A 14934-nucleotide genomic window follows, 5' to 3' on the forward strand; every position below is an offset into this window, starting at 1 on the left:
AATTAGCATCCAATTAGGAGGTTTGGATGAGTTGAAATTTATTGAAAGTGGAAAGATAAGAGGCTGCCCAGGAGAGCACCAGAACAATCAAGTCTGGAGGTAATAAAAGCATATTTTAGGGTTTCAGGAACAATTACAGCAAATATACTGTCAGTACCAAACAATGTTTGTTTACTTGTACCCTGCCAGGATGAAAGAGTGTACATCTTCCACTTACTGACAATCATATGGTAGCTTATGATCTGTTCCAATAAACCTGGGCACAGTGACCAGGGTTCTCTATTCAGTTATTGTATCTGGCTTCATATACCTCGAGAGAAAATGCTGCGAAATCTCAGCAGGTCTGGCAGCATCTGTAAGGAGAGAAAAGAGCTGACGTTTCGAGTCCAGATGACCTTTTGTTAAAGCTCCCAGAGCTTTGACAAAGGGTCATCTGGACTCGAAACGTCAGCTCTTCTCTCTACTTGCAGATGCTGCCAAACCTGCTGAGATTTTCCAGCATTTTCTCTTTTGGTTTCAGATTCCAGCATCCGCAGTAATTTGCTTTTATACATATACCTAGACATTAGGCAGGTAATGGCACACTATTTTGTAGGGAAGGAAGATCTGCTTTCCAGCGTGGCAGTAACATTAAACACAAGAAAAATATCTAGTGTTAAGAAAAAACTGTACCACACAACTGCTATTCTAATCCACGTTGTGTGACAAGAGTGCCATAAAGGAACCAACAATATTGCAGTTGTCCCTAATGTGACAGGTTTAACACTGCAGCTTCTTTTAAAAAGCACACTAATATAGTTTATAAAAAGAAAACTTTCAAGATGCAAGATTAATTTCAGCTTGCAAAGCAAACCACACACTACGCAAATCTAAAATAACACCAGGCTGCATTTATATAGTGTCTTAAACAGCGATTCACAGAAACGTATCAAATAAATGTTGACGTCCAGTCATATTGGAACAGTCAACCAAAGAAGGTCTTAAAAAAAGAAAAGCGAGATGGAAAGACGCGATTTAGGAAGGGAACTCTGGCAATTGAAGGCACGGCCAGCAGTGGTGAAACAATTAAAGTTGGGGATTCTCAAGAGGCCAGAATTGGAAAAGCACAAATAACCCTTATTTTAAATCCTTTCACAGGATATGGGCATCATTGGAAAGGCCAGCATTTATGCCCATCCTTAATTGCCCTTGAACTGAGTGGTTTGCTAAGCAATTTCAGAGGGCAGTTAAGAGTCAGCCACATTGCTGAGAGTCTGGGATCGCATGTAGGCCAGACCATGTAAGGATGGCAGATTAAAATGGCCTCTTTCAATGCACCTCTTTCAATTTGGTCTATTGCATTCGCTGCTCCCAATGTGGTCTCCTCTATATCAGAGAGACCAAACGTAGACTGGGTGGTCGTTTTGCTGAGCACCTTCGGTCTGTTGCTTGCCATTTTAACACACGATCCTGCTCCCATGCCCACATGTCTGTCCCTGGCCTGCTGCACTGTTCCAATGCAAACTGGAGGAACAGCATCTCCTCTTCCGGCTAGGCACATTGCAGCCTTCCGATCTCAGCATCGAATTCAACAGCTTCAGATGACTAGCTCTACCCCACCTCGTCTCCTTTGTTTTCATTTTATTTAATTTTTAACTGTTCTCTACCTTTTATTTCTTTATTGTCTTTCTTCATTTTTCTTTATCTCCCCCCCCCCCCCCCCCCCCCCCCGTCCCACCACTCTGTCCCCCTATTTTATCCCCTCTTTTCTTACCTTTTTTCTCAATTTTGCCTCTCTCCCACCCATCTTCCCTCTCCCCCCATATCTTCATCTGTCACGGTTTACCCTCTCATTTCAGTTTCTCTGCCGTTTGGCCATTCACACCTTCTATTCTCTCTATGAACTGCCATTAGCAACTCTTAGCCTTTCCCCTTGTTTTGTGGCTATGACTCATCTTTCATTCCCTCACCCTACAGTATAAATATCTCCCACTTTCTATGCCTTTTAGCTGTGACAGCGGGTCATCTGGACTCAAACGTCAGCTCTTTTCCCTCCTTACAGATGCTGCCAGACCTGTTGAGATTTTCCAGCATTTTCTCTTTTGGTTTATAAGGATGGCAGATTTCCTTCTCTAAAAAACATTAATGAACTAGATGGGTTTTTACAGATGGGTTTCATGGTCACCATTGCAGAGACTAGTTTTCAGTTTCAGATTTTTAACCGAATTAAATTCCACCAGCTGCCATGGTGGGGTTTGAATCACATTAGCCTGGGCCACTATTAATAATACTACTAATTACCACTGCTCCACTATCTCTTGGAAGGTTGCGGGGCTGGAGGAGATTCAGAGGTAGGGAAGGGTGAGATCTTGAAGAAATGAAAAAAAAACTGAGCATTTTTAAATTGAGGCATTGTTCAACTTGGAGCCAACATGGGTCAGTGAGAACAATGGCAGATGATCCTTGGCACAGATTAGGATCTGAGTAATTGAGCTTTCGATAATTTTGGGTTTAAGATAGAACATAGGAGACCAGTCCGAAGTGCATCAGAATAGCCAAACCTAGAGGTAATAAAAGCATGGATAAGGATCTCAGCAACAGATAAACAGAGGAAGGAACAGAATCAGGCACTGCTATGGAGGTAGAAATAGATGGTCTTAGCAACGATGGTCAAAGCTTATCTCAAGGTGAAATATCACACCAAGACTGGGAACAGGCAACTTCAAGCTCAGCCAAGGAGAGGGGTGGACTCAGTGGCTATAAAACAGAGTTTATCGCTGGGACTGAAGACAATGGCTTTGTCTTCAAAATAGTTAGCTCAGCATATGTTTTCTCATCTCGTAGTGGATGCCAGACAAGCAGTCTGGCAACTTAGAGACAGTGGAGGAGTTAAGAAAAGTGGTGGAGGGGTAGATCTGGGTGCCATCAATGTGCATGTTGAAATTATTGCAGTGTCTTTGGCTGATGTTGTTGAGGGCAGCATGCAAATGAGAACTAGGAAAAGGCCAAGAATAAATCTCTGTGGGACACCAGAGTTAACATTTTCGTGTTGGAAAGAGAAGCCATTGCAGGTGATTTTCTGGCTGCAGCTGGACAGATAAGAATGGAACCAGCATTATCAATTAGTCTAGGGTGAATATTGGATAAGCACCAGGCCTTTCGACTCCTTCACTTGTTTTGTATCATCAGATTTCTGGCCGGGCTCCAATTTGGATGAATCTCAACTTCCTTCACCTGTACCCAGACATTGTCCTTGGGTGCACCACAAGTTGCATTTGCTGATCACTGCATCAGGCTGAACCAAACTAATCACAAACTTGGCCCCTTGTTATGACCCCCAAACTGAACCTAGAACCTTATGTCCTCTTTATCACAAACAATCCCAAATCCTTCTCTCAAGCATTGTCTCCATCAGCATGTCACTAGCATCCCATCTCACATCAAGTCTCACCTCTACTTTCACGGACTCCTTCCTTCCCAGAGCACCTGAAATACTTGACAGTAAAAAAATACAAAGTTCTTTAATGTCTTAGAAAAAAAATAACATGCTATTAATACCTCTTAACCCTCCTCAACAAGGAGTGATTCGACTCCTTGTTAAAGGTGATAATTGATCCAAAATTAGTTACTTTCTCCAGCAGTCTGTTCGTGGCGTATTTTGAAGGGAACAGGATGTATTTCGTAATATCAGATTGCTGACATTCAAAGTAAGATTAAACAGGCTGCCCTGATAAATGTTTCCACCTGTTATCATGAAAGAGAAAATTGTGGTAGCAGGTCAGAAAAATCCCTTTTATCAGGGATCGCGACTTGAATGCAACCCTGACAAATGGGATAGAATCCAACAGGTTTAAGTACCCAAGTAAAGACAGCTTGGGTAAGTCCCCATCTTCTGCTTATTAGAACAAATGCAGCCCACTGACATTTAATTAGCACTGAGTCATCAATATCACTCAGAGAAATTATAGAAAACAACTGGAGAGAAAAAAGCATACCTGTGGAATTTAGATAGAGCAACTTTGGTCTGCACCTGCTTGTTGTATGCCAGACCTGAAAGCTCTAACCACAGTGGCCCTGATGAGAAAATTCTTATACTCCCCGGATGCCTCAGAGCATTTTGCAGCTAATAAATTATTTCTGAAGTACAATCACAGTTGTTAGGTAGGGAGCCAATTTGCTTACGGCTAGACCACCAAACTACAAATGAGATTAATAACCAGGTTTCTTTTGTGGTGACATTGATTTAGCTGGCATTTCCTGCTCTTTTCAAATGTTGCTGGAGAATCCTGATCACCCATTTGGACAGGAAGACAAGGGTTTTATTCAATCTCACTGAAAGACAGTATCAGCAAGAACGCAACACACACTTAGACCTGTACTACTGGGCTAGCATAAATTACATGCCCAAGGCACAGAATGAGGTCGAAACCTATAAAATTTAATTCACATGTGAATGTTACCAAGAGAGAATGACTCTATTTTATAATATTGATGTCCATCATATAACACGCAAAAACTTTAAGAACTGACTTTACCAAGGTAGGCTATCTATCCACGATACGAACTCAACTAAGTGGCACAAAAATGACTTACCTGAGGCGGTAAGTTTTTCTTTCTATATAGATTCATAAAATTCCTGCACTTCAATTATTGTGATGCTGCAAAGCCTCATGAAATGTGGTTTGCACGAGTGAACATCATTTTATTTCTCTCCAATTAAAGATGTTAGATTTATCAATCAAATTTGCTAATTGAGACAAGGTTTTAGTGATGGCGAAATAATTTACATTTCAATAAATCATTGTATTCCAAACATCTACAATCTACATCTGTTTTCTTGATTTTGGAACTTCCCAAGTGGTAAACTTAACTTGCATACACTTGTTGGCATACCTTGAAACAATGCAAATGCAATATAGCATAAAGTATTTTTTAATTTAACATTAGCTTCTGCACAATACGTATATTAGAGCTGTAGAAGTCTATTCTGTTCTATAGGTGTCTGGAGGAAGCATATTGAAAGAAGTTGTAGTCCATCTCTGGTAATACCTTTGTCACATTTCATCTGAGCATTCTCCATAGATCATTGCCTCTGCCCAACCTTTCCCTCAGTCCTTGCAGTTCTACTTTCAATCTGCTTTTGGCAGGCAGCAAACTGAAGGCAAGACAGGGAGCTGGTCTTAGAAATGTGAGAATGGGAATGCATCATGAGTGAACTGCCTGACGTCACGAGACCATATCACAAATCTCAAAGGGGAGGGTGGCCATCAGGCAAGCCTTTTCCACGGAAATGTGATGGCTCGTTCCAGTAATGTGGTTGACTCTCAACTGCCCTCGGGCAACTAGGGGTGGGCAATAAATGCTGGCCAGCCAGCGACGCCCATGTCCCACGAATGAATTTTTAAAAACTGCTGAGGGTAATACTCCCTTAGTTGAAACTGAAAGACTCCACTGGAGGTAGGCTATTGGACTCCTTGCTTTGCAGGCAGAGTTTGAGAACTATTGCTAGCCTGTTCCCAGCTTTGAACTGAACAATGAAATGTCTCTATCCTACATGAAGCCATCAAAACTTTTGTAATTTGCACCAGTGAACACATTTCCTCTGCTTCGGGCTCTTGAATATTTGGTCTTATCATTTTTAAGAGCAAACGCAAACCATTTTAAAATATGGAGTTGAATTTTCACCTTCCAAAAGAAGTACAACTAATCAAAGCCTGCACAATATGAATAAGAACAATGTCCGGGTGCTACAAAATTGAAAATCTATATAAATAGTTGATAGGTAAAAGACTGTTTGCAAGCTGACTTGAGTGATTTGAGTAATATGCTACGGTAATGTAATGTCACCAACACTTCATGACATCCAATCCACAAGTTATACATGTATACTATTTATACAATGCAAGCTGTGAAAATGTTCCCGCTCCATCTCAGATCTATTTATATGGGTTTTAAAATTGGACATTTTCTACTCAAAATTACATAAACATGTTTGGATGCCCAGTATTGCTGTAGGCAGTTATAATTTCAGTCTCCCCAAAGATCATCATCTCTCATGGGGCTAGTTTCATCGATGGAAAAATGACACAATCTCACCCCTACTAACCCTATTCAAGAGTGATAAGTTAGGGAAAAAGATAGCTGAAAATTGAGAAACAGCCCTATAAGTGGTGGATTAAGCACTGTAGGTGCATGCTCTCAAGTATATTGGAAACATCTGCTTAGAAAGTGAATCAGGGCTAGATCAGTGGGAGGGATTCAAAGTGAGGAGAGTTAAGAGCAAGTATGTTCCCTTAAAAGGAAACGGGTGGAACGAACAAATTCAGAGCCCTCAGATGTCAAGGGCTTAAAGGAGAGCATGAAAGCAAAAAGGGGAAGCTTAGGTCAAATACGTGGGTCTCAAACTGCAGAAAGCCTAGTGGAGCAAGCGTTGGGGTGAAATTCAAAACTAAAAGAGGAAAGCAATGAAAGGGCTTGAAAAATATTGGTAAGTACTGTTAAAAAAACCCAAAGGTTTTTAAAATTTCATAAAGAGGATGTGAATAATTAAAGAAAAAGTAGGGCCTATTAGGGACCATAAGAATAAGCAGTGTGTGGAGGATATTGGCATGTTTCTTCGTGAATACTTTATGTCTGGTTTCACAAAGATAAGAACAACATAGATATTGCCATCAGGGAGGAGGAACGTGAAATATTGGATAAGATTAACAGTGAGAGAAGAGGCATTAAGGGTTTAAAAGCTTTGTAAGTGGACAAGTCCCCAGACCCTGGACAAAATGTATCCCAGGCACTTAAGGGAAGCATAAGAAGGAATAACAGAGGTTCTATCATTTCCCAATGCTCCCTGGCAATAAGTATGATACCAGAGGACTGGAGGATAGAATCATAGAAACCCTACAGTGCAGAAGGAGGCCATTCGGCCCATCGAGTCTGCACCGACCACAATCCCACCCAGGCCCTACCCCCACATATTTACCCGCTAATCCCTCTAACTTACATAGTTAATGTTGTACCAGTGTTTAAAAAGGTAGAACAAGATAAACCGAATAATTACAGGCCGGTCAGCCTAACCCACTGTGGTGGGAAAATAAGTGGAAAAATTTCTGAGGGATAAATGTTAATTTCAACAATCACAGATTAATCTAGAGTCAGCATGGGTTGGTTATGTGAAGGTCTAGTCAGACGCACAGCTGAACATTTTGAGGTGGTAATAAGGGGGGGGGGGGGTTGATGTGGGTAGCTCATTTGATGTACCCTATATGGATTTTAGCAAGGCCTTTGATAAGGTACCAGGAGGCAGGTAGATCAGAAAAGCAAAAGCCCATGGAATCCAAAACAAAGTGGCAAGATGCATGCAAAATTGACAGAGGGAATAAGCAAAGATTAATGATCAATGGGTGCTTTCATACTTAGAAAGTTGTTTCCATTGGGGTTCTCAATACTAGGTCCCTTGCTCTTATGATTTATATCTATGGTTTGGACATGAATCTAAGGAGCAGTACAGCGCCACAGTGGGTTGCACTGCTGCCTCACAGCTCCTTCCAATTCTGGCCTTCGGTGATTTGCCCCACTTTCATGCTCGCCCCATGTCCTCTCACAATATTAGGCAGGAACTGAAGAATGTTGATTGGGGGCAGATGTTTGAGGACCAATTAACATCTGACACGTGGGAGGCTTTCAAGTGTAAATTGATAGGAATTCAGGACCGGCACATTCCTGTAAGGATGAAGGATAAGTATGGCAAGTTTCAGGAACGTTGGATAACGAGAGATATTGTGAGCATGGTCAAAAGAGGAAAAAAGAAGCATTTGTCAAGGCTGGGAACACATGAAACAAATGTGGAATACAAGGAAAGTAGAAAGAAACTTAAGCAAGGAGTAAGGAGAGCTAAAAGGGGTCACGAAAAGTCATTGGCCAGCAGGATTAAGAAAAATCCCAAGGCTTTTTATACATATATAAAGAGCAAGAGGGTAGCCAGGGAGACGGTTGGCCACTCAAGGACAGGGGAGGGAATCTATGTGTGGAGGCAGAGGAAATGGGTGAGGTATTAAATGAGTACTTTGCATCAGTATTCACCAAAGAGAAGGACTTGGTGGATGATGAGTCTGAGGAAGGGTGTGTAGATAGTTTGAGTCATGTTGAGATCAAAAAGGAGGTGGTATTGGGGGTTTTGAGAAACATTAAGGTAGACAAGTCCCCAGGGCCTGATGGAATGTACCCCAGAATACCGAGAGAGGTGAGGGGGGAAATTGTTGGGGCCTTGAGAGAAATCTTTGAATCCTCACTGGCTATAGGGGAGGTCATGATGTGGAGATGCCGGCGTTGGACTGGGGTGAACACAGTAAGAAGTCTCACAACACCAGGTTAAAGTCCAACAGGTTTATTTGGTAGCCAATACCATAAGCTTTCGGAGCGCTGCTCCTTCGTCAGATGGAGTGGAAATGTGCATTCCATTCCACTCCATCTGACGAAGGAGCAGCGCTCCGAAAGCTTATGGTATTTGCTACCAAATAAACCTGTTGGACTTTAACCTGGTGTTGAGACTTCTTACTGTATAGGGGAGGTCCCAGAGGATTGGAGAATAGCCAATGTTGTTCCTTTGTTTAAGAAGGGTAGCAAAGATAATGCAGATAATTACAGGCTGGTGAGCCTTATGTCAGTGGTAGGGAAATTATTGGAGAGGATTCTTCGAGGCAGGATTTGCTCCCACTTGGAAATAAGTGGACGTAATAGCGAGAGGCAACATGGTTTTGTGAAGGGGAGGTCATGTCTCACTATCTTGGTCAAGTTTTTCGACAAAGTGACGAAGATGGTTGATGAGGATAGGGCAGTGGATGTTGTCTATGTGGACTTCAAAATTCAGTAAGGCCTTTGACAAGATACCTCATGACAGACTGGTACAGAAGGTGAAGTCGCACAAGATCAGAAGTGAGCTGGCAAGATGGATACAGAACTGGCTCAGTCATAGAAGACAGAGGGTAGCAGTGGAAGGATGTATTTCTGAATGGAGGGCTGTGACAAGTGGCATTCCTCTATATATAAAAATGATTTGGAGGAAAATGTATCTGGTTTGATTAACAAGTTTATGGACGACACAAAGGTGATGGATTTGTGGATAGTGATGAGGACCGACAGAGGATACAGCAGGATATAGATCGGTTGGGGACTTGGGCGGAGAGATGGCAGTTGGAGCTAATCTGGACAAATGTGAGGTAATGCATTTTGGAAGGTCCAATAAAGATAGGAAATATACAGTAAATGGCAGAACCCTTAAGAGTATTGATAGGCAGGGGGATCTGGGTGTACAGGTACTCGGGTCGCTGAAAGTGGCAACGCAGGTGTAGAAGGCAGTCAAGAAGGCATACAGCATGTTTGCATTCATCGGCCAGGGCACTGAGTTTAAAAATTGGCAAATCATGTTGCAGCTTTATAGAACCTTAGTTCAGCCGCACTTGGAGTTTAGTGTTCAATTTTGGTCGCTACATTACCAGAAGGATGTGGAAGCTTTGGAGAGGATACAGAAAAGACTTACCAGGATGTTGCCTGGTATGGAGGGCATTAGCTATGAGAAGAGGTTGGAGAAACTTGGTTTGTTCTCACTGGAATGACGGAGATTGAGGGACAACCTGATAGAAGTCTACAAGATTATGAGGGGCATGGTCAAAGTGGATAGTCAGAAGCTTTTTCCCAGGGTGGCAGAGTCAATCACTTGGGGGCATAAGTTTAATGTGCGAGGGGCAAGGTTGAAAGAAGATGTACGAGGCAAGTTTTTTTTTACAGAGGGTGGTGGATGCTGGAGCTCGCTGCCGGGGGAGGTAGTGGAAGCAGATACAATAGTAACTTTTAAGGGGTGTCTGGACAAATACATGAGTAGGATGGGAATAGAGGGATATGGTTCCCGGAAGGGTAGAAGGTTTTAGTTCAGTCGGGCAGCACGGTCGGTGCAGGCTTGGAGGGCCAAAGGGCCTGTTCCTGTGCTGTAAATTTCTTTGTTCTTTGTAATCCAAAGATATGTAGGTTAGGTGGATTGGCCATGTTAAATTTTCGCTCAGTGTCCAAAGGTGTGTAGGGTAGATGGATTAGCCCCGGTAAGTGTGCGGGGTTATGGGGATTGGGGTGTGTGGTGGTGGCTGAGCGAAATGCTCTTTCGGAGAGTGGTGCAGATTTAATAGGCAGAATGGCCTCCTTCTGCATTGTGGGAATTTAATAGTTCCACGGGATACGATCAAGACTTTCACAGATGACCTAAAAATTGGCCGTGTGGTTGATAATGAAGAAGAAATCTGTAGGCTGCAGAATTATATCAATGGACTAATCGGGTGGGATATTGGCAAATGGAGGTTAAACTGAAGAAGTGTGAGGTAATGCATTTGGGGAAAATTAACAAGTCATGGCAATTTATTATACAACAAATGATAAGATACTGAGAAGTGTAAAGGAACAAAGTGACCTTGGAGTGCATGTCCACAGATCCCTGAAGGTGGCAGGACGGATAAGTGGTCAAGTCGGCTCAAGAGCTGAGAGTTTATGCTAGAACTGCATAAAACATTAGGCCCCAGCTGGAGAACTATGTGCAGTTCTGATCATTTGTGCAATCTTACTTTTTTCTGTAGTGCAGAGGGTATAGGAGTGATTTACGAGGACGCTGCCAGGAAAATTTTAGTTATGAGGAAAGATTGAATAGACTGGTGTTGTTTTCTTTGGAACAGAGGAGGCCGAAGGGAGACCTTGTTGGTGGATACGGAACTCACTGCCAGTAAGGATGGTAGAGACAGGAAATCCAAATAACATTTAAAAAGTTCTTGGATATGTACTGTGAAGTGCCATAACTAATAAGGCTACGGATCGTGAGCTGGAAAGTGGATTTCAGTTGGGTGACTACTTGGCCAATGCAGGCACGATGGGCTGAATACTATGCTGCAAGATTCAATTATTCTGAGCAAAACAAACTGCTTTGTTCCTCCATAGAATGGACAAGTTTCCTTAACATCTGCAAAGCAAGTCTAATTACGACTCTTCACCACTGTCCTGCGGACCATTCCAGTGGTGAAAAGCTGGGAAAAATCCCCAATGCTTTCCAAGGATAAGATGATGCTCCATCAGAATGCATCCAGGCAGAAGATAGTGAGGAACTAGAGAGAGGACAAGAAATTCAACTGTGTAGAACAAATTCCCAACACAACTCAAGTGGTTCCACTTCAGAAAATAAGCAATTGGGATAGCAAATGGAATGCTGCTGTTTATTGCAAGGGGAATGGAATATAAAAGTAGGGAAGTTGGCTCCAATTGTACAGGGCATTGATGAAATGATATCTGGACTGTCCTGTACAGTTTTGCTCTCCTTACTTGGGAAAGGATAAGGCATTAGCAGTTCACAGAAGGTTCACTCGACTGATTCCTGGTTTGAAAGGGCTACCTGATGAGGAAAGGTTGGATCCATTAGAGTTAAGAGAAATGAGAAGTTGTGTTATTTAAATATTCTAGAACCTGAGGGGAATTGTCAGGGGGGATGCTGAAAAGATGTTTTCGTTTGTGGGAGAGATGAGAACTTAGGGACACGGTTGAAAAATACAGGGTCTCCCATTTAAGACTGAGATAAAGAGAATTTTGCTCTCAGAGGGTCATTAATCTGTGAAATTCCTGAGAGAGCAGTGAAGACTTAGTCACTGAATGTTTTAAAGGCCGAGTTAGATAGATTCTTGATTGTGAAGGGAGCCAAAGGGTATCGGGGCTAGAAAGGGAAGTAGAATTGAGGCCACAATCAGATCAGCCATGATCTTATCAAATGCTCCAAATTTGTAAGCATGTATATCAATCACAAGGTCACTTTTAATTCATACTGCAATTATATACCTATATCATCAGAACATCCAAACCACTTTATAATCAATGAATTGTTAAGGTTAAGGGCCTAAATTATGTTCCTAAATACAGCAGCCAGTTTGTATGCAGCAAGGTCCCACAACAATAAACAAAATGAATGACCAGATAATTTGTTTTTGGTTGGGTTTAAGGGAAGAATGCTGAGCAGAATTCACTATTCTCCTTGAAATGAGGCTGCAAGATCTTCTACATTCTAGCAGGGCAAGCTTGCGTCTCACGCAAAAGATGGGAGCTTTTGACAAGGCTGCACTCCCACTGTACTGCATATACAAGTGTCCATCTGGATGGAGCAGGATTTGAACCTGCAAGCCTCTGATTGAAGATGAGAATGCTTTGTGGATATGTAATTGAAAAGGGACTAAATAAATGTTAATTTTTAAAAAAAATCCATGTAGATTGCCTTCTGCCATCCTGGCAATCACTTTATTGAACCATAAGGCTCTTCATTAATGATGCTGATCAAATCTCTATCAATTAGTCCACAACAGACCTAGACAGAAGGTGAGAAAACTCTACAGGTGAAGAGCTTTGGGAACCACCAGTCCAATGTCACCTTTTTCCCTTTCTAAGCTTGCACTTTATCACATGCCATGTCTGAAATTACAGGTATACTGTATCTCAAAGTGTTCCTTCCTGAAAGAAAGCCGATTTGCCTTTGAACAAATCAATATCAGCTAAGAGGATGCCTCTCTTTGACCCCAAGCAGCGGGCAAGCAAGAATTTGGCACCAATTGAGGGATGCAGTGCCCTGAGGGGATGCCCATTGTCACGGATGGAGCCCTGGCTGACCCCCTGCTGTACTGACCTTGTCCTTAGGGCTGTCCACGCCGCCTCAATGTCCGAGTAAAGGTTTCTCTCGGACGGTTTGCCGCTACTGGCCCCGTACCCTGAGTAATCATAGGAGAAGATGTTGCACTTGATGCGGTTGCCCAGGCCGATGTAGAAGCTGCACATCTGGCCCAGGTCCACGGCGTTGCCGTGCGAGAAGAGCAGGGTGTAGCGGCACTCGGGCACACAGCGGGCGAACATGCAGGCCAGGCGGCTGCCGCGGCCGCTGCGCACGAAGAACACCTCGAGCAGCTCCAGCTCCCGCTCCGAGAACTGCCAGTCGGCCCGCTCCGACAGGTGCAGGCTGCACAGGGCGCCCGCCTCCTCCGTCAGCACCGTGTAGGTGGGCTCGGGCGGCAGGAAGGCCAGCTTGGCCGCGATCCGGCTCGGGCACGGCGGGCAGCAGAAGAGCCAGCACAGCTCACCCAGCGAGAAGCCGTTCATCCTGGGGGGAGGGGAGGGCGGCCCAGCTACCTGCTCCCCAGCCGCGGCCGGCATGGGCACGGTTACCAGGAGACCGGCGCTGCCGGAGGGGGGCGGGGAACGGGGGCGGGGTCCGGCAGGCGGGGGCGTGGCCGGGCCCCGGGAGGCGGGGCTGAGGGACGGTTGTGGGGTCCTGGAGGAGGGGGTGGGGTGGGGAGAAGGGCGGCAGCAGATAGGAGGCGGGTCCAGTGAGGAGGGGCGGCGCCTCAGGGTGACGGGTGTGGGATCGGGGAGCGACGGGCTCGGAGGGGAGGGGGCGTGGGCTGAGGGTGAGGGAGAGAGGCGGGGTTGCGGACAATGGTGGAGCCCGGCGAAGTAGTGGCAAGGTGCAGGAAAGGAGGCGGAGTCCGTGTTAAGGAGGGCGGGGCTCGGACTAGGGGCGGGGCTAGGGTTGGGTAGGCGGGGCTCGGCCGTGCTGGGGGGCGGCGGGGTCCGAATTAGGGGCGGGGCTCGGTTTAAGGGGGCGGGACTCGGTTTAAGGGGGCGGGGCAATGGGTGCGCTGGGTCCGTGGACTGGGATTCGAGTTGGGGGCGGAGCGTAAGCAGAATGGGCGGGTTCTTTGTGAGGGGCGGGGCTGAGAGGGTGGGCGTGGTTCGGTGAGCGGGCGAGATGGCCGAAGGGGGGGCGCGCTTCGGATAACGGTCACTGGCTGGACCGCCCCATGTTGGCCACCGCGGTGGAAGGTTTGGTACCGTTTGTTCTGTGCAGTGACGGCGGGTGAATGATCGGAATTAGTTGCCCGTGATGGTAATGCGCTGCTGAAGCGGAGCCCGAAACACAATGGCGGCCATTAGTGAGGCTTCTCCTTCCGGCCGGCGCATCCAGAACTTCCGGGTCACCCAGGGGTCAGTGTCAGCACCAAGACAGACATGTGGATGTGAGGCAGGAGAGTATCAGCCAAGAAACGAAAACAATTACATTTATATAGCGTCTTTGACGCCTCTTGAACGTCCCAAAGTGCATTGAAGTACATATGAGGCAAAGGCAGACAATGCTGGAAACACTCAGCAGGTCTGGCAGCATCTGTGAAGAGAGAAACAGAGTTAATGTCTCAGCTTCCTGACCTTGCAGTAGAACTTAATTTCAGATTTCCAGCGTCTGCAGCATTTTGCTTTGAAGTACTTTTGAGGTATATTTACCATTGTAATCCAGAATATTTGCATACAGCAATTTCACACAATTAGCAGTGACAGAATAATCAGATATGTTTCACTGATGTTGGTTGAGGTATAAATTTTGGTCAATTTACATCACAGTGGGAGATCATATCTTATGATCGCTTATCATGTTGCTATAAAAGAGCAATCCCACTTTCCAGTTCTTGGCCTGTAGCGTTGTGAGTTTCAGCACTTCAAATGCATCTCCAAACATTCTTTAAATGATGCAGGGCTTCGGTCTGCAGTATTTTAAAGTTTAATGTTTTTATTTATTAGTCACAAGTAAGGTTTACATTAACAGTGCAATGGACTTACTGTGAAATTCCCCGAGTCGCCACAGTCCAGCACCTATTTGGGTCAATGCACCTAACTAGCATGTCTTTCAGAATGTGGGAACACCCGGAGGAAACCCACGCAGATACGGAGAGAACATGCAAACTCCACACACAGTGACCCAAACCAGGAATCGAACCTGGGTCTGTGGCGCTGTGAAGCACAGTAAGAAGTCTCACAACACCAGGTTAAAGTCCAACAGGTTTATTTGGTAGCAAATACCATAAGCTTTCGGAGCAATGCTCCTTCGTCAGATGGAGTGGTCCTCTG

The 14934-nt window shown here is 44.6% G+C and overlaps 1 protein-coding gene across 4 annotated transcripts in view; it reads right to left on the reverse strand.

Moving 5' to 3' along the window:
• Positions 1–14576, reverse strand: part of abhd17c (abhydrolase domain containing 17C, depalmitoylase) — a 79481-nt gene extending 64905 nt beyond the window's left edge. For 3 of the 4 annotated variants that reach the window (XM_078241552.1, XM_078241554.1, XM_078241553.1), the window contains exon 1: positions 12668–13900. In XM_078241552.1, the coding sequence (XP_078097678.1) occupies positions 12668–13188 (521 nt within the window). In that variant the 5' untranslated portion in view covers positions 13189–13900. Of the gene's footprint in view, positions 1–12667 lie in introns of all 4 variants that reach the window. The other variant, XM_078241551.1, reaches the window with a different exon arrangement.
• Positions 14577–14934: the final 358 nt, after the last annotated feature.

This window comes from Mustelus asterias, chromosome 24 (assembly GCF_964213995.1).
Source record: "Mustelus asterias chromosome 24, sMusAst1.hap1.1, whole genome shotgun sequence".
Classification (NCBI taxonomy): Eukaryota; Metazoa; Chordata; class Chondrichthyes; order Carcharhiniformes; family Triakidae; genus Mustelus; species Mustelus asterias.